This window comes from Canis lupus, chromosome 14, assembly GCF_011100685.1.
Source record: "Canis lupus familiaris isolate Mischka breed German Shepherd chromosome 14, alternate assembly UU_Cfam_GSD_1.0, whole genome shotgun sequence".
Classification (NCBI taxonomy): Eukaryota; Metazoa; Chordata; class Mammalia; order Carnivora; family Canidae; genus Canis; species Canis lupus.
In genome coordinates, this window is record NC_049235.1 from 2,381,100 (window position 1) to 2,399,685 (window position 18,586).

The 18,586-nt window shown below is 39.2% G+C and overlaps 1 protein-coding gene across 1 annotated transcript; it reads left to right on the forward strand.

The window, feature by feature from the left end:
• Positions 1-13,164: 13,164 nt before the first annotated feature.
• On the forward strand, positions 13,165-14,324 carry LOC119876962 (olfactory receptor 2G6). Its single transcript, XM_038556366.1, has one exon. It carries the CDS (start codon positions 13,377-13,379, stop codon positions 14,322-14,324), a length of 948 nt encoding a protein of 315 aa, XP_038412294.1. The 5' UTR covers positions 13,165-13,376.
• The last annotated feature ends 4,262 nt before the right edge of the window (positions 14,325-18,586 follow it).

The following is an 18,586-nucleotide window of genomic DNA, read 5'->3' on the forward strand; positions in this document are numbered from 1 at the left end:
ATGAGTTTCTAGAAATCTTGGGTGGGCTTTTGGTCGTTTTCTAGGTAGAGTTATCGGTCACGCGAAGAGGGAGGTTTTGAATCCTTCTTTGCCAATTTGAAGCCTTTAATTGCTTTTTGTTATTGATTGCTAAGGCTAGGATTCTAGTAGTAGTTGAATAGCAGTGGTTACAGTGGACATCCCTGTCTTGTCACTCCGTGATCCTTTAGGGGAAACACGATCCCAGTGCTTTCCCATTGAAGGAATGATATTTGCTTGCGGTCTTTTCATAGAGGCTCTTAAAGATGTTGAGGAATGTTCCCTCATCCCTACACTCTGAAGAGTTTGAGTCAGGAAGCATGCGTTATTTTGTCAAATGCTTTCTCTGAATCTATTGAGAGGATATTGGTTCTTGGTTTTCTCTTGCTGATATGCGTGAATCACATTGATTGTATTACAAGTGTTGAACCACCTTGCATCCCGGAATAAATCCTACTTGGTTCAAGGTTAATAATCTTCTTTAATGTACTGTTGGATCCGATTAGTAGGTTCTGTTGAGAATTTTTGCATCCATGTTCATCAGATTTGAATGTATATATTGTCTTTTTGGTGGGGTCTTTGTCTGGTTTTGGAATGAAGGTGTGATGTGGACTCATAGAACAAAATGTGGAAGTTTCCATCCTTCTATTTTCAAACAGCTTTAGTAAAAGGTATGGTTTCTTATTTTAAAGTTTGATTCGAATTCCCCTGGGAACCATATGGCCCTGGGCTTTGTGTCTTGGGAGGTTTTGATGATGCTTTAATTTACTCCCCGTGATTGGCCTGTTCAAGTTGTCTATTTCTTCCTGTTACAGTTTCGGTGGTTTGTGGCTTTCCAAGAATGCGTCCATTATTATAGATTGCCTAATTTTTGGCTTATAGCTGTTCATAATATGTTTTTAAAATAGTTGGTATTTCCTTGGTTGTTGGTAGTGATCTCTCCTTTCTCATTATGATTAATTGAGTTTCTTTCTCTTCCTTTTAATAGGCTGGCTAATGGTGTTCGTGATGTATCTTTATTAATTCTTTAACGAAACCAACTCCTGGTTTTGTTGAGCTGTCCACAGTTCTTCTGGTCTCGATTTCATTGCCGTTCTGCTCGGAATCTTTATTAAACTCTCTTCTTCTGCTGGGTGTTGTAGGATCTATTTGAGTTTTTTTCTCTAGCTCCCTAGGTGTAAGGTTAGTTTTGTATTTGAGTTCTTTCGTGTTGGATGGACGTTGATGCGATGTAATTTCACATCTAGGACTGCTTTGATGATCACAAAAGATTTTTACATGGTGTATCTTCATTCTCATAGTTTACATGAATATTTTTGAATTATTCCTTAATTTCTGGTTGACCCTTCATCTTTCAGCAGGATGGTCCTTAACCTCCACGTTGTTTGAAGTCCTTTTCAAACTTCTTTTGTGATTAATTCTAAATGCCAGGCATTATGGTCTGAGAATATTGCACGGGATGATCCCAACTTTGGTATTGTTAAGACCGGATTTGTGACCCAGTATTGTGGTCTAGGCATAGAGAAAGTTCAATGTGCACTGGAGAAAGAATGTGTATTCAATTTGCGTTTGGATGTAAAGTTCTGTAGATAGATACTGTGAAATTCCCATATGGGTCCAGTGATCATTTGAAGCTCTGATTCTTTGGACAGATGTGCACTTAGAAGACCTATCGAGTGTTAGCCAGCACCAAATTGAAGTCACCTTATAAGTGTATTACTTATCAAGATTGTCTAACTTTGGTGCTAATTTGATTTGATATATTTGGCAGCGCTCACATTCGGGGCATATATATGAGGATTGTTAAGTCCTCTTGTTGAATAGATCCATTAAGTATGATATAGTGTCACCTCTTCATCTCTCATACAGTCTTGGGGGTAAAATGTTAGTTTATCTGACATAAGGGATGGCTACCCTGCTTTATTTGTGAGGGACCATAGGAAATGGTACATGTTTCTCCAACTTTGATTTCAGGGCTGTAGGTGTCCTTCTGCTAAAAGGAGTCTCTTGTAGACAGCAAATAGAATAGGGTCCTGCTTTTTTATCCAGTTATGCACCCTGCGCCTTTTGATGGGGCCATTAAGCCCATTCAGGATCAGGTTACTATTGAAAAGATTATGAGATAGTGTCATCATCATGCCTATTCAGTCCCTGTTTTTGTGGATGTTCCATTGGACTTCTTCTTAGAGAGGAATTTGAAGATTCCCCTAAAATGTCTCGCAGAGGAAGTAGTTTGGTGGTCACATATTCTATCAGTTCCTCTCAATCATGGAAGCTCTTATCTCATTCTAGTCTGAATTGAGAGCCTTGCTGGGATACATTATTCTTGGGTGCATGTTTTTCTCATTTAGGGACAGAAATCTCTTTCCAGGCCCCTTTGGCCTGCAAGGTCTTCGTGGATGAGGTCTGGTGTTTAATATGATATTTCCCCATATAAGGTAGGGATCTCTTGTCTCTGCTGCTTTACGTGATCTTCTATTTATTTGCGGAATTGCAGGTTTCATTATTAAAGTGTCGAGGTGTTGAAGGTTTATTGATTTTAGTGGAGCGACTCTCTCTAATTTTCCCGGATTGAAGACTGTTGCCCTTCCCATATTAGGAAAGTTTCAGCTATGATTGTTCAAATATATATTCTAGACCTACTGTCCATTTCCGACACCCTCTGGAACCCCATTTAAACGTAGATTTTTCTTCCAATGGTTGTCATTTATCTTCCATTTAATCTACCCTCATGATCTTTTAATGTCTCTTTTTCCTCAGTTTCCCTCGTTGACATCAACTTGTCTTCTATGTCACTCACTTGTTCTTCCACGCTCTGTTAACCCTTGGCGTGAGCGACCTCTAGTGTTGGACGGCCATCTCATTTAACATTGATTTTTAATTTCTGCCATGATTAGATCTAAATTCTGCAGATCATCGAAGTCTCTTGAGTCTCTTTATGTCTTTTTTCTAGAGGCACCAGTAGCTTATAATAATAGCTTCTGAACTGGCTTCTGACAACTGAATGGGTTAATCCAAATTTTGTAACTCTGTGGGGGGGAGACGAGGATGTATCTGATTCCTTCTTTTGAGGTGAGGTTTTCCTTCTAGTCATTTTGCTCTGTGCAGAGTGGCCAAAAAACAAGTTGTATTGGGAAATGGGAAAAAGAGAGAAGAACAAAAGAACCAAAAAGAAAAAAAAAAAGGTGGGGGGGTAAGAAGAAAATCAAAAGCAAAAAAGAAAAAAAAAACTAGGGAGTATCCTCTGATTCTCTATACTGTAAGTCCTGGACTTCCCCTGGAACTTCCAGCTGCTGCTTGGTTGATAATTATTGTTTTTCCCCTGTCCCTCTAGCTGGTCTTCTGGAGGGCGCGGGCCTGTTGTGCTGATTTTCAGGTTGTGGGGATGTTAGCGCTTGGCGGGAGTGCTCTGCCCCCCTGCCGGGTGAAGGGGCAGGCGGGGTTGTTACCCCATGAGGACCCCAGGAGGAACAACCCCAGTGGCGGAGGCCAGCTCTGGAGACCTGGTCAGCTCCCGCAGTAACGAGGGCGAGCTCTCGGTCTGCAGGGCCTGGAGGCTCCGGGGCGGGGCCGCTGATCTGCTCACCTCGGTGGCAGCGAGAGTCTTGCTGTCCTGGGCCTCCCGGCCTCTGCACTGTACCGTGGGGAGGCCTGGATACTGGGCTGTGTCCTTGGCGCGCATGTGATCAGGCCAAATACGCCGGTTGGATTCACGCTCCGCCCCGCAGCCCCCTCCGGAGCCGCCCCGAGCCAACCGCGAGCTGCTCCCGCCCCGCAGCCCCCTCCCGCGAACCCGCCCCCAGCCCCCGAAGCTGATCCCAGCCGCAGCCCCCATCACCGGAGGCCCCCCGGATCTGTCCCCCGCCCCCCCCCCCCCGAGTTACTCCGGTTCCCGCCGTGCGCGCCTGCAGCCCTTAGGGAGCTCGGCGCACTCTCCCGGGGACAGCCAGGTGTCTGTTAGATGTCCCCAGGGAGGCCCGAGGGAATCCCAGCCCCTCTGGAGTTCCGCTCTAACTCCTGCCGAGCCCTTTCAGCCCGCGGAAGGTTGGGCAGCTCCTGTTTCTCCGCGGACGGGGCTCTCCTGGCCTGAGGACACTCGCCCAAAGCCTCAGCTGGTCCTTCGCGGGGCACCTCCCCCTTGGCTGCCTTTGTTCTTTAATTTATTTTTCCCGTCTTTCTACCTTAGATAGAAGCATGAACTTTATCACTGTGAGCATTCAAGCCTGGTCCTCTTAAATACTCAGGCCCAACTTCATCGATTTTCATGGATGATTGAAGGTTATTAGGTAATCGGTGGGAACAGGTGATGTGGGCGACCTACTCACCACCATCTTGTCACGCCTACCTAGAGAACATTTCAAATCACCCATGAAAATCTATGAATTCGGCCTGAGATTAAAAGAGAGAACAGCTGGTAAATACTATAGCACAAATACAAACACTGAAAAGAGTTGGTGAGTGATCAGTACAACGTTTTTTGGCCACTTGCCATGACAAATGACTAGAAGGAAAACCTCACTTTTACGTCCTTTTCACCTCTCACCCCTCCTTTCTGTCTCATCTCGCCTCTACCTTCCCTTTCTTATCTTTCCTCCCAAGCTCATCGCTTTCGTCCACCTTTTCTGTGTCTACATTCCCTCAACTCCTCTCCCTGGTCCAAAAAAGAAAGACATCAGAAAAGAAACAAGCCGTCTTCCACACAGAGTTCAAAATTTGGATTACAATTCAATGTAGAAAGCCACCCAGAAGCATAATTATAAAGCTACATGTTGGCTCTAGTAAAGCATAAAGTATTCAAAGGACTTCATGACTGCAGAAGATAGATCTAATCAGGCAGAAATTAAAAACAATTAAAAGAGATTGCCGTCCAAACTAGAGGCCCTAACGACGAGGCTTAACAAGGGCTAGAAAAATGAGTGACTGAGCCGTGTCATAGAAGAGAAGTAAGATGGACAAGAAAGGAAACTGAGGAAAGGAAAAAGAGAAAAACAATGAAAATATCATGAGGATGGTTTAAGCCGGAAATAAATGATGGCCTCAAGAAGGAAAAATATACGTTTTTATTGGAGAAGTTCCTGAGGGCGTCAGAAAGGGACAGAGGTCCAGAAGTGTATTGAACAAATCAGACCTGAGAACTTCCCTAATTTGGGGACCGAGGAAACAGGCCATTCAGAGCAGGCAATAGCTAGATCACCCGTAAAGATCAATAAGAACTGCCTCAACACACTCAACATTTAATAGTGAAACTTGCAAATTCCAAAGATAAACAGAAGATCCTTAAAGCAAGCAAGAGACAAGAGATCTCGACTTATATGAAGAGAAATATTAGATTAACAGCAGACCCTCCACAGAGACGTGTAGGACCCAGAAAGTCTGGGGCAGGATATATTCAGGGTCCCCAAATGAGAAGAACATGCCAGCAGAGTACTGTACTCCATCAAGGCTTTCATTCAGAATAGAAGGAGACATAAAGAGTTCAAGAGAGGGCAGCAACTGAAAGAATATGTGACCTCCAAACAGTTCGCAGGACATTAAGAGGGATCTGTAATAGAAAGATGGGAAGTCCAATGGTAACAATCCACAAAAACAAGGGACTTTGAATAGGTATCATGATGACACTTAAATTCATGTCTCTCAATAGTAACTCTCAACGTGAATAGGTTTAATGACCCCATCAAAAGACACAGGGTTTCAAACTGGATAAAAAAGCAGGACCCATCTATTTGCTGTCTACAAAGACTCATTTTAGACATAAGGACACCGACAGCCTGAAAATAAAGGTTGGAGAAACATGTACCATTCCAATGGTCCTCAAAAGAAAGCAGGGGTAGCCATCCTTATATCAGATAAACTAAAATTTACCGAAGGACTGTCGTAAGAGATGAAGAGGGACACTATATTCATAATTAAAGGATCTATCAAACAAAAGAGGACTTAAACAATTCCTCAATAATATGCCCAAATGTGGAGCTGCCAAACTATATCAATCCATTAAACCAAAGTTAAGACCACACTTAGATAATAATACACTATACTTGAAAACTTGAATGTGCACATTCTATTCCCATATGGTCTTCTAAGCCCACAACATCTCCAAGAAACAAAAGCTTTAAATGGTACACTGGACCAGATGGATTTCACAGATATCTGTAGAACTTTACATCCAAATGAAACTGAATACACATTCTCTCAAGTGCACATGGAACTTTCTCCAGAATAGACCCACATATTGGGTCACCAAATCAGGTCTGAACCGATACCAAAGATTAGGATCGTCCCCTGCATATTTTTCAGACCATAATGCTTTGAAATTAGAACTAAATCGCAAGAAGTTTGGAAGGATTTCAAACACGTGGATATTAAGGACCATCCTGCTAAAGATAAAGAGTCAACCAGGAAATTAGAGAGGAATTAAAGATTCAAGGACACTAATGAGAATGGAGATACAACTGTGAAAATCTTTGGCATACAGCCAAAAGCAAGTCCTGAGGGGGAAAGACATCGCAATACAAGCATCCCTCAAAAATGTAAAAAACTCAATACAGAAGCTTAACCCTACACTTATAGGAGCTTGAGAAAAAACAGCAAATAGATCCTACACCCAGCAGAAGGAGAGAGTTAATTAAGATTCGAGCAGAACTTAACGAATCGAGAGACCAGAAGAACTGTGAAACAAATCAACAAAACCAGGAGTTGGTTCTTTGAAAGAATTAATAAGATAGATAAACCATTAGCCAGCCTTACTAAAAAGAAGAGAGAAAAAAAATAAATAAATAATAAAATTAAAATTAATAAAGTTTTGCAATATTATCAATTTTAGTAATAAAATATATAATATATGCCATATACATAAAATAATAATATCAATTATAGTAATAAACAGTAACCTACTTCAACCACATGAAACAAAAGAATTGTTAGGTAACGTTTGCTTCCTAACTTCTTTTCACCACAGGATGTAAGCGTATCCTGTTTGAAAATAAGAGAATTTTTCTTTGCTGTATTTGTTTAATCTTTTTTTATAGGAAAATAAAAAACAAGATTTGGTGTATATAGTAAATAATTATAAACAGTATGTAGTAATGTATCCAAGATAATAAATATTTACTTTAAGAAATTATGATAGTTTAATTTAATGACCACATATTTAATATTTATACCCATTGTAAATAATAAATATGGGGATTTTTGTTAACATACAGATGACAGGTATGAATTTCAGGATTAAAGTAGGTCTTTTAGCATTACCAAGTTGTTTCTCCTAGTATAGTCAGCAGTTAACAGTGATCACATTTGGATGAAGATAGTATAAAAATGTTATTTTTAAAATTTATGTATGACTTTATTTTTCAAATAGTATAACTAAAGCATAGTGTGTTGAAAGTAAATTTTTAAACAAACTAATAAATGACAGGTAACTATAGGCAGCATTAAAATATTTCAAAAAAGAATAACATTTGGTTTTTGATTGTATGAGTAACTTTACCTCTGTTTCTAATCTGAATGTTATCCTTGCTGGATGGAGTATTCCTAGCTATAGCTTTTTTCCCATTCAGCACTTTGAATATATCATGCCCCTCTCTTGTGGTTTGCCAAGTTTCTGTTGAAAATCTCCAGATAGACCTATGGGGCTTCCTTTGTAATTTAAGGATTTCTTTTGTCTTGCTGCTTTGAAGATTTTTTCTTTAGCACTATATTTTGCAAATGTAATTACAATATGCCTGGTATTATGCTGAGTGAAATAAGTCAATTGGAAAAGGACAAACAAAAATGATATGATCTCATTCATTTGGGTAATATAAACATTAGTGAAAGGGAATAAAGGGAAAAGAGAGAAAATGAGTGAAAATATCAGTGAGGGTTATAGAACATGAGAGACACCTAACTCTGGGAAATGAACAATGGGTAGTGGTAGGGGAGGTGGGCGGGGGGTTGTGGTGACTGGGTGATGGGCACTGAGGGGGGCACTTGGCGGGATGAGCAGTGGGTGTTATGCTATATGTTGGTTAATTGAACTCCAATAAAAAAATAAATTTTAAAAATTTTAAAAATTAAAACAACAACAACAACAATATGATTGGTATTGGCCTGCTTTCGTTGATATTGTTGGGACTTCTCTGTGGCTCCAATATGTGAGTGTCTATTTCCTTCCACAGGTTAGGGAAGTTTTCAACTATTATTTCCTAAAATACATTTTCTGCCTCTTTTCTCTCTTCTTCTTCTTCTGGAATTCTTATGAACATAGGAACATAATATGAAAGTTATTATGTTTAGTGGGAAAAAAATACATTTTCTACCCCTTTTCTCTCTTCTTCTTCTTCTGGAATTCCTATGAACATAGGAACATAATATGAAAATTATTATATTTAGTGGAGTCCCTGAATTCCCTAAATCTATACTCATATTGCATAATTTCTCTTTATGTCTTTTGTTCAGCTTTATTATTTTCCATTTTGTCTTCTATATCATTAATTTGTTCCTCTGTTTCCTCCAGCCTACTGTTCATGGCATGGAAACTGTTTCCAATCTCATTTTTGCATACCTTATCACTAATTGATTCTTTTTTAGCTCTTTTATCTCTGTGGTAAGGATCTACCTAATGTCTACTTTTCACAAGCCCAGAGAGTATCTTTATGATTTTTGCTTTAAACTATACATCAGGCATGTTACTTGTACCTGGTTTTAATAGGTCTCTGGCTGTGGCCTTATATTGTTCTTTCATTTTGGATAAGTTCCTCCATCTTGACATTTTACCTAAGTCTATACCCTCTTTTCTGTGTTAGAAAAACCAATTATATCTCCTGTTCCTGAGAGTAATGGCTTTATGAAGAAGAGTTTATGTAGTGTCCAGGATCTGGTGCTTTAGTGAATCTCTGGTGTGTACTGTGTGTTATGTTGTTGTGTTGTGGCTGCCCTAACCTTCAAGCTAGTCATTGTGGGCACTGTTTGGTTCCTGGCCTTAATGTGGTTAGTTTTAAGTAGATGTGGTCTGGTCTGCATGTGAAATGAGACCTGACACCACTTCCATCAGAATTGAGGCCTGCAGAGTCCTCTGGTCAGGAGACATGGTATGGACAGGGGTTTATACTGGTCTTTTCAGGGCCCACATTGCTGGGACTAAGGCAAACTTGCTAAGAACACAGGGACATTGGGCCTAGTGTACCCAAGTCAGGCATCTGATGTGAGCACTGCACTGCTTCCCACATGTGGCTCTGTATTTATGCTGAGGGAGAGGGAAATGACAGCAGTTTTGTTCCTGGAGAAACATCTTCCTGAACACTCTGGGAAAAGAGCAAACAATCTTCCCCTGTGTGTCCCCAGACATTCTTCAGATCACTATTCTCCATGCTGTGTGCCCCGAGGTGTTTGTCTGCCTTCTCTTCTGGAGCAGAGCAGTACCCTCCTGAGCTCTATTCCAGCCAAGCTTGCTGACCTTTAAAAATCTAGGCTTTCCACAACAAATATCATTCTCAATGGGAACACTGGGAGCCTTTCCCCTAAGATCAGGAACAACACAGGAATGTCCACTCTCATCACTGCTATTCAACATAGTACTGGAAGTCCTGTCCTCAGCAATCAGACAACAAAAAAGAAATAAAAGGTATTCAAATGGGCAAAGAAGAAGTCAAACTCTTCCTCTTTACTCTACAGAGAAAACCCAAAAGACTCCACCCCAAGATTGCTAGAACTCATACAGCAATTTCGCAGTGTGGCAGGATACAAAATCAATGCCCAGAAGTCAGTGGCACTTCTATACACTAACAATGAGACTGAAGAAAGAGAAATTAAGGAGTCAATCCCATTTACAATTGCACCCAAAAGCATAAGATACCTAGGAATAAACCTCACCAAAGAGGTAAAGGATCTATACCCTAAAACCTACAGAAACACTTCTGAAAGAGATAGAGGAAGACACAAAGAGATGGAAAAATATTCCATGCTCATGGATTGGAAGAATTAATATTGTGAAAATGTCAATGTTGCCCAGGGCAATGTACACGTTTAATGCAATCCCTATCAAATACCATGGACTTTCTTCACAGTTGGAACAAGTCACCTTAAGATTTGTGTGGAATCAGAAAACACCCCGAATAGCCAGGGGAATGTTAAAAAAGAAAACCATAGCTGGGGGCATCACAATGCCAGATTTCAGGTTGTACTACAAAGCTGTGGTCATCAAGACAGTGTGGTACTGGCACAAAAACAGACACATAGATCAATGGAACAGAATAGAGAATCCAGAAGTAGACCCTCATCTTTATGGCCAACTAATATTTGACAAAGCAGGAAAGACTATCCACTAGAAAAAAAGACAGTCTCTTCAATAAATGGTGCTGGGAAAGTTGGACATCCACATGCAGAAGAATGAAACTAGACCACTCTCTTGCCCCCTACACAAAGATAAACTCAAAATGGATGAAAGATCTAAATGTGAGACAAGATTCCATCAAAATCCTAGAGGAGAACACAGGCAACACCCTTTTTGAACTTGGCCACAGAAACTTTTTGCAAGATACATCCATAAAGGCAATGGAAACAAAAGCAAAAATGAATTATTGGGACTTCATCAAGATTAAAAGCTTCTACGCAGCCAAAGAAACAGTCAACAAAACTCAAAGACAACCTACAGAATGGGAAAAGATATTTGTAAATGACCTATCAGATAAAGGGCTAGTATCCAAGATCTATAAAGAACTTATTAAACTCAACAGCAAATAAACAATCTAATCATGATATGGGCAAAAGACATGAACAGAAATCTCACAGAGGAAGACATAGACATGGCCAACATGCACATGAGAAAACGCTTTGCATCACTTGCCATCAGGGAAATACAAATCAAAACCACATTGAGATACCACCTCACGCCAGTGAGAAAGGGGAAAATTAACAAGGCAGGAAACCAGAAATGTTGGAGAGGATGCAGAGAAAAGGGAACCCTCTTGCACTGTTGGTGGGAATGTGAACTGGTGCAGCCACTCTGGAAAACTCTGGAGGTTCCTCAAAGAGTTAAAAATAGACCTGCCCTATGACCCAGCAATTGCATTGCTGGGGATTTACCCCAAAGATACAGATGCAATGAAACGCCGGGACACCTGCACCCCGATGTTTATAGCAGCAATGTCCACAATAGGTAAACTGTGGAAGGAGCCTCAGTGTCGATCGAAAGATGAATGGATGAAGAAGATGTGGTCTATGTATACAATGGAATATTACTCAGCCATTAGAAACGACCAATACCTACCTTTTGCTTTAACGTGGATTGAACTGGAGGATATTATGCTGAATGAAGTAAGTCAATCAGAGAAGAACATTATATGGTCTCATTCATTTGTGGAATATACAAAATAGTCAAAGGGAATAAAGGGTAAAGGAGAGAAAATGAGTGAAAATATCAGTGAGGGTGACAGAACATGAGAGATTCCTAACTCTGGGAAACAGACAAGGGGTAGTGGAAAGAGAGGTGGGCAGGGGATTGGGATGACTGGGTGACGGTCCCTGAGGGGGACACTTGGGGGGATGAGCACTGGGTGTTATGCTATATGTTGGCAAATTGAACTCCAATTTTTTTTTTAATTTTTATTTATTTATGATAGTCACAGAGAGAGAGAGAGAGGCAGAGACACAGGCAGAGGGAGAAGCAGGCTCCATGCACCGGGAGCCCGACGTGGGATTCGATCCCGGGTCTCCAGGATCGCGCCCTGGGCCAAAGGCAGGCGCCAAACCGCTGCGCCACCCAGGGATCCCTGAACTCCAATTTTTAAAAAATGGGGGAAAGGGGGATCCCTGGGTAGCGCAGTGGTTTGGCACCTGCCTTTGGCCCTGAGCGCGATCCTGGAGACCCGAGATCGAATCCCACGTCGGGCTCCCGGTGCATGGAGCCTGCTTCTCCCTCTGCCTATGTCTCTGCCTCTCTCTCTGTGTGTGTGACTATCATAAATAAATAAAAAAATTTTTAAAAATGGGGGAAAAAACCCTCCAGGCTTTAAATCCTACTTCCTGCAAGAACTCTTGAAAACCAGACCCTCTTGTTTTCCAAGCTGATGGTTTTGGGAAAATGTTCTTCTTATGCATTCCCCTGTGTTTTCCTCTCTCTCACCCTTCCCCATGACCATGATTCCTTCACTTCCACAGCACTCATGATTCATTCCTGTCATAACCCACGTCTCTGCATTCCCTACCTCCTTCAATGTGGTCTCTTCTCTCCTTCAGCTGTTGAATTTTTTCTGTTAGTTTTAAAGTCAACTTCTAGGGTATGTAGTAGGATCATCTAATAGTTATCTGGTTGTGCTCCTGGCACAATCCCAGGGTCCTACTACTCCATCTCACCCATTATCTTGTTGGGGGGGGGGTGGCACCCAGGTGGGTAATATTTGGTTTTTAAAAAGAAAAGATCTGAAGGTTTTCATTTTGTTTTGTTTCTTTTTTTTTTAATTGGAAATACTTTCAGTGAAGACAGCAAAGGTAACCACTTCTCAAACTTACCCAAAAGCGCTTGAAAAGTAAGCTACAATAATCACAAAATGTATTTTAAAATAACTGTAAATGAGATGAGTGAAGAGATGGAGGTGGGAAGTGAAGAGAAGCCATAAAGTAATATGTGTATGTAAGATTGCTGTATGGTCGTTTAGTTAGAAAATATCACCAGCTCAAACTCTGTGTCAACATAATTCCAGTGTTTAAAACAATGATTGGGCCAAGTTGATGGTAATTCGGTTTTCATGTGCTCTCTCTTCTCTCTAAGATCATCTTTTCAGCAGTTTGTTTTTTTTTTTTACATATCATTTCAAAGTCCTTTTCATGCCTGAGATGTACCATCACTACCAATAACTAACCCAGATTCTCTCCAAAGACACCTAAGTGCTAATTTTCTTCATGCTTCCTCCATATCTGTCTGCCATTGTATAATTTTAAAATATGTGATGGCAGAATGTTTAAGGAGGAATAAACCAAAACTGATAGAGCCTTATAAATAAATATCACTAAGTTTATAAAGATATTTCTCCAAGAAAAGTTGAGGGCATATAATTACCCTCTTAGGCTATGGCAGTAAACGAGTGAGGGTATTGTGATGGTGTTACCATCCATTGCTACAATCCATTGTAGATGGATGAGTGTTGTTCCCATTTGAAGGAGTGAAATGTGCTGAAGGAAATGACAAAGGAGGTATTTCTGTCAAAGAAAATTGAGAAAAGTGTTATCATACACTGAGAAAAGTGTTATCAGTCTTTACAATATGGCTGAATGTTATAAAAGGAAGATAATCATATTAGAAACACCACAATTTACCACTGTTCACCTTATCATCTTCTTTCTTCAGAATATTAAGCCTTTTATAAATTGAAATCTACAGGACAATGGAGGAAAGCAACAACAGTTCTGAAAAGGGATTTCTTCTGCTGGGATTCGCAGATGATCCCCAACTAGAAAGGATCCTTTTTGTCATAATTTTGCTTTTCTACATCTTGAACATTCTGGGGAACACTGCCATCATTTTGGTGTCTTATTTAGCCCCCATACTCCACACTCCAATGTACTTTTTCCTTAGCAATCTCTCTTGTGTGGACATCTGCTTTACCACCAGCGTTGCCCCACAGTTGCTGGTTACCATGAATAAAAAAGAAAAAAACATGAGCTATGGTGGATGTGTGGCCCAGCTCTATGTGGCTATGGGGTTGGGATCCTCTGAATGTATTCTTTTGGCAGTCATGGCTTATGATCGATATGCTGCTGTCTGCCGGCCTCTGCAATACACAACTATTATGCATCCTCAGCTTTGTGCTTCCCTGGCCATCATAGCATGGCTCAGTGGTCTTATCACCTCCTTAATTCAATGCTCCCTTACTGTGCAGCTGCCCCTTTGTGGTCATCGCAAACTGGACCACATTTTCTGCGAGGTTCCTGTGCTCATCAAACTGGCCTGTGTGGACACAACAATCAATGAAATAGAACTCTTTGTGGCCAGTGTGATTTTTCTAATTGTCCCTGTGTCACTCATCCTAGTCTCCTATGGCTTTATAACAAAAACTGTGCTGAGGATAAAATCAGCAGCAGGGCGCCGGAAGGCCTTTGGGACTTGTTCTTCCCACCTGATTGTGGTCATCATTTTTTATGGAACCATCATCTTTATGTACCTTCAGCCAGCCAAAAGTAGCTCAAAAAACCAGGGAAAGTTTGTTTCTCTTTTCTACACCATAGTCACCCCAGTCTTAAACCCCATTATCTATACTCTGAGAAACAAAGATGTGAAAGGGGCCTTGAGAACACTGGTGATGAGAAATGTTTTAGTTTCAAAAAATACATGACTCCTAAGTATGCTTAGTGGCTGTTCTTAGCGCATGGATTGTTTGTTCTAAGTTTTGGGATACTTGTACATAATACAGGAGTAGTAGTAAAGGAGAAGTAAAACCACAGAATCCTGTAAGAAGCTAACATATTCCAGTCACAAGAGTGTTTCATTCTTCCCAAGCATTTTTTGCATGAATCCAAGATCCTATGTTTACAGAAACTCTTTGCTCTTCTTCATCCATGCCATCCACTTTCATTCACAAACCATTTCACTCTGTAATATATATTTCTCTGGTATATTATTCTTAAAAGCTCAACTGAAATGTTACCTACATTCCCTAGCTTACCTGAAATGATATTCATCTCACCCTCTGTGAAGAATTGTGTTATAATATATATTCCCATAAAAGATGAAACATAACTTTATTTCTACATTTTCACACATATTGTGTATTATACACACACAATAACATATATAAGTTATATATCATGTCTTATATATACATATTATATATATAAACATATATATATATATATATATAACAAACTTGGAAATAACATATAATATATAGCCATTTCCTCATTAGTTTAAACCAGAGAATGGACAAGTTTCACTATATCAACTTATTTATATTATGAAAAACATAAATATAATTCAGAATTGTGATATGTTGATTACATTTGTAATGTAAATTATGACTTTATTGTGAAAGCAATGAAACAAGTAAGCTTCTATTAAGTTAATCAATTCAGGGCAGCCCTGATGGCTCACCGGTTTAGCGTCACCTTCGGCCCAGGGTGTGATCCTAGAGACCTGGGATTGAGTCCCACGTCAGGCTCCCTGCATGGAGCCTGCCTCTCCCTCTACCTGTGTCTCTGCCTCTCTCTCTCTCTCTCTCTCTCTCTGTGTCTCTCATGAATAAATAAATAAAATCTTTTAAAAAAAAGTTGATCAATTCACATATTATTTATTCCCATTCTCTTGAAAGAATTTTAATAATTGAGTGAAAGTGAAAGAAAGTGTGTATCATTCTTTCTGTCTCTGTCCAAAGAGAGTGAAATATGTCAATTGTCAGTCTCAAGTATTTTAGCAGAATTGTACAGGTATAGAAAAATTGATTTTTTTAAAAGATTTTAAAATCTTTATGATCCTGAACTTCAGGATCATGCCCTGGGCCAAAGGCAGGCACTAAACCACTGAGCCACCCAGAGATCCCCGAAAAACTGATTTAATCTATAATCTTACTCATTTTTTATTATGACTCCCACAAGGCAAAAGGAATCATCAAAACATCAATGAAAATAAAAAGTACTCATACTGTGTGGGCTTTCATGTCATTGAAGCTTACGACAAAAAAAAAATAAAATAAAATAAAAAACCTGAGGCTCGCTTAAAATTCATCTTTGTATTAAAATAACATTGACAGTCTACAAGAGAAAATTTAGACTTGTGTCTACTTCCAAAGACTAATTTGAAGATTAAAAGGCTGCACACATAAGAATGAAAAAAATCAGGAAAATTTTCTGAGTAAATCAGTGATCAGTGATGCCTTTCCAAAAAATACTTTGTGCACTTTATACCCTGTAAACATCTTGGTAGCAGCTGAAATAATGAATATTCAGTTTATGAGAAATAAAAGGCATAAAAGACTAGTTGAATTTGCCTTCCAGAATTTTCAAATATGAATAACACACTCACTAATGGAGGAAGTTTTGGGAACCTAATGGGACATGTTAAGAAGCACAAGCTTTCATTTATAATATGCAAGGTGAGAAGTTGTACAGGCAACCTCATGTTTATAGAAGCTTTATTTCTTTATACCCAGTAAAGCTTGACAAGGGAAAAAAAACCCACATCAGAACATAAATGTATTTAAATGAAATTTGGCATCCATGACACAAATAAGATTACATTTAATAAAATAAACTGTAAAAAAAAATGAAAAGAAAACCAGATATGAAATAAGGAAAGTAACAGAGCGGCCCAGACAGTTAAGTGTCTGACACTTGATCTCAGCTCAAGTCTTGACCTCAGGGTTGTGAATTCAACCAATTCACATTGGGCATCATGCTGGATGTGGAGTCTGACGGGCACTGAGGGGGGTACTTGATGGGATGAGCACTGGGTGATATGCTATATGTTGGCAAATTGAACTCCAATAAAAAAAAAAAAGATCCCTCTTACTACACTAGTTAAAGTAAAAAAGTAAAATTAATTAATTTAAAAAGTCATACAAAATTTACAAAGAACTACTATAAAAATGCAGAGACAAATTTAAAACTTACTTAAGGGTAATATTGCTGTCCGAGAAACCACCAAGGAGTCGACACCGATGCAAGTACATGAGGGTTTATTTACAAGCTTGAGCTTGGGTCCAAGTATACTCCACACAGCAGAGCAGGGGCTTGGACCCCAAAGTGAGTTACTGCTTGGTTTTTTATGGGCTGGTCTAGAGGATTTTCAGAAGGGGTGGAGGAATTTTTTTCCATTCCAGTATGGGGGAAAGAGTGGGGGAGTTTCTTAAGATTTGATATGGGATTCTCTGCTGAGGGCATTCTGAGCTCTGCTGTCTTTCTGATATGGGATTCCCTGCCGAGGACATTCTGCAGTTTTTCCTGTAAAGTTCAGCTCTTATTCACAGGGGCCTAAGATGGCTGTACTTGTGCTAATGCTAAACTTGAGGTGGAATGGCCTTAATTTTCTCGGCCTCCACAATATGGAAAAGAATTTCTGTGGAAAAAAATAAATAACTACTATACACAACAAATTACTGCCAATGTAGTTTATTAAATACAGTAAAATAGCTAAATATGCTATTCTATACAACAAAGAGATAATAGGCAAATCCTGCAAAAACAAAGCAGAAATAATATAAGAGGAACGAAAGACACATGGAAAGGAAGTTTACTAAAATGACTTAATAAAAATAAAAACAATTTTTAAAATCCAGTTACTTTTTTTTTAATGTAATGCCAAGTTTTTCTAAGATGGTATAGTTATATTGCTTTTGCTGTCGTGGTACATATACAATTCTATATTATCTTTTTTACTTATATTATTGTGAGCTTTTCTATTATGATTTAGTAGTCTCAAAAAAATCCACAATTTATTATTTTTTTTCCTTACTATTGAAGGGTTTACATTTTTTCTTTAATTAATAGCTGCATTGAGTACACCTCCACATTTTTAGACTATGTTTATTATTATATGTTTATATGGAATTTTTAGAAATGCAATTGGTAAGCCAAAAACGGGGATACATAAGTCAATTTACACATATTAACAACTTACTTTCTAAAATGGTTTTCCATGTTATTCCCACAAGAAAAAGGCAATATTGCCTAGCTATTTAATCATACAATGTTATCATTTTTAAAAACTATACAATGAAAAAAAAGGTGTAATGCATATATGGTTCCAACATTCCTTCAAATACTATGAAATGGCAGAAATGTAGTTTTTTTATTTTTAAAGATTTTATTTATTTATTCATGAGAGACATAGAGGAGAGAGGTAGAGACAAAAGCAGAGGGAGAAGCAAGCTCTCTGCGGGAAGCCTGATGTGGGACTTGATCCCAGGACTCCGGGATCACGACCTGATCCAAAGGCAGACACTCAAACACTGAGCCACCCAAGCGCCCCTGAAATGTGTTTACAGGCACTGAAGGGGGGCACTTGATGGGATGAGCACTGGGTGTTATACTGTATGTTGGCAAATTGAACACCAATAAAAAATAAATTTGTTATTAAAAGAAAAAATAAATAATAAAATAAATAAATATAAATAAAAATAATAATAAAGTAAGAAAATGATGCCCTTTGTCAGAATACTGAAGAATCCAAGGAACAGAGAAAACGTATAGAAGATTTCATTTTTTTTTATTTTTTTAGATTTTATTTATTTATTCATGAGAGACACAGAGAGAGAGAGGCAGAGATATAGGCAGAGAGAAGCAGGCTCCATGCAGGGAGCCTGATGTGGGACTCGATCCTGGGACTCCAGGATCATGCCCTGGGCCAAAGGCAGATGCTCAACCACTGAGCCACCCAGGCATCCCCATAGAAGATTTTAGAAACAGAACCTGCAGCACAAAATCTAGCCCAAATTATGAGGAAAATAAGTGGAAATACTTTGAATTTTGAAGTTCATAGACACAGATACAGGAATTAAAAAGAGGCTCATTTAGAATTATTTTAGGGGGGAGCTGAGGATCATGACTGTCATTCTACTTATGTACCAAGAAAAGTCATTTAGTTCAAGCAATGAAAAAGAAAGAA

What these genes read in the sequence shown, in the direction of transcription:
- LOC119876962 (XM_038556366.1), top strand. Translation starts at nt 13,377, where the DNA reads ATGGAGGAAAGCAACAACAGTTCTGAAAAGGGATTTCTTCTGCTGGGA.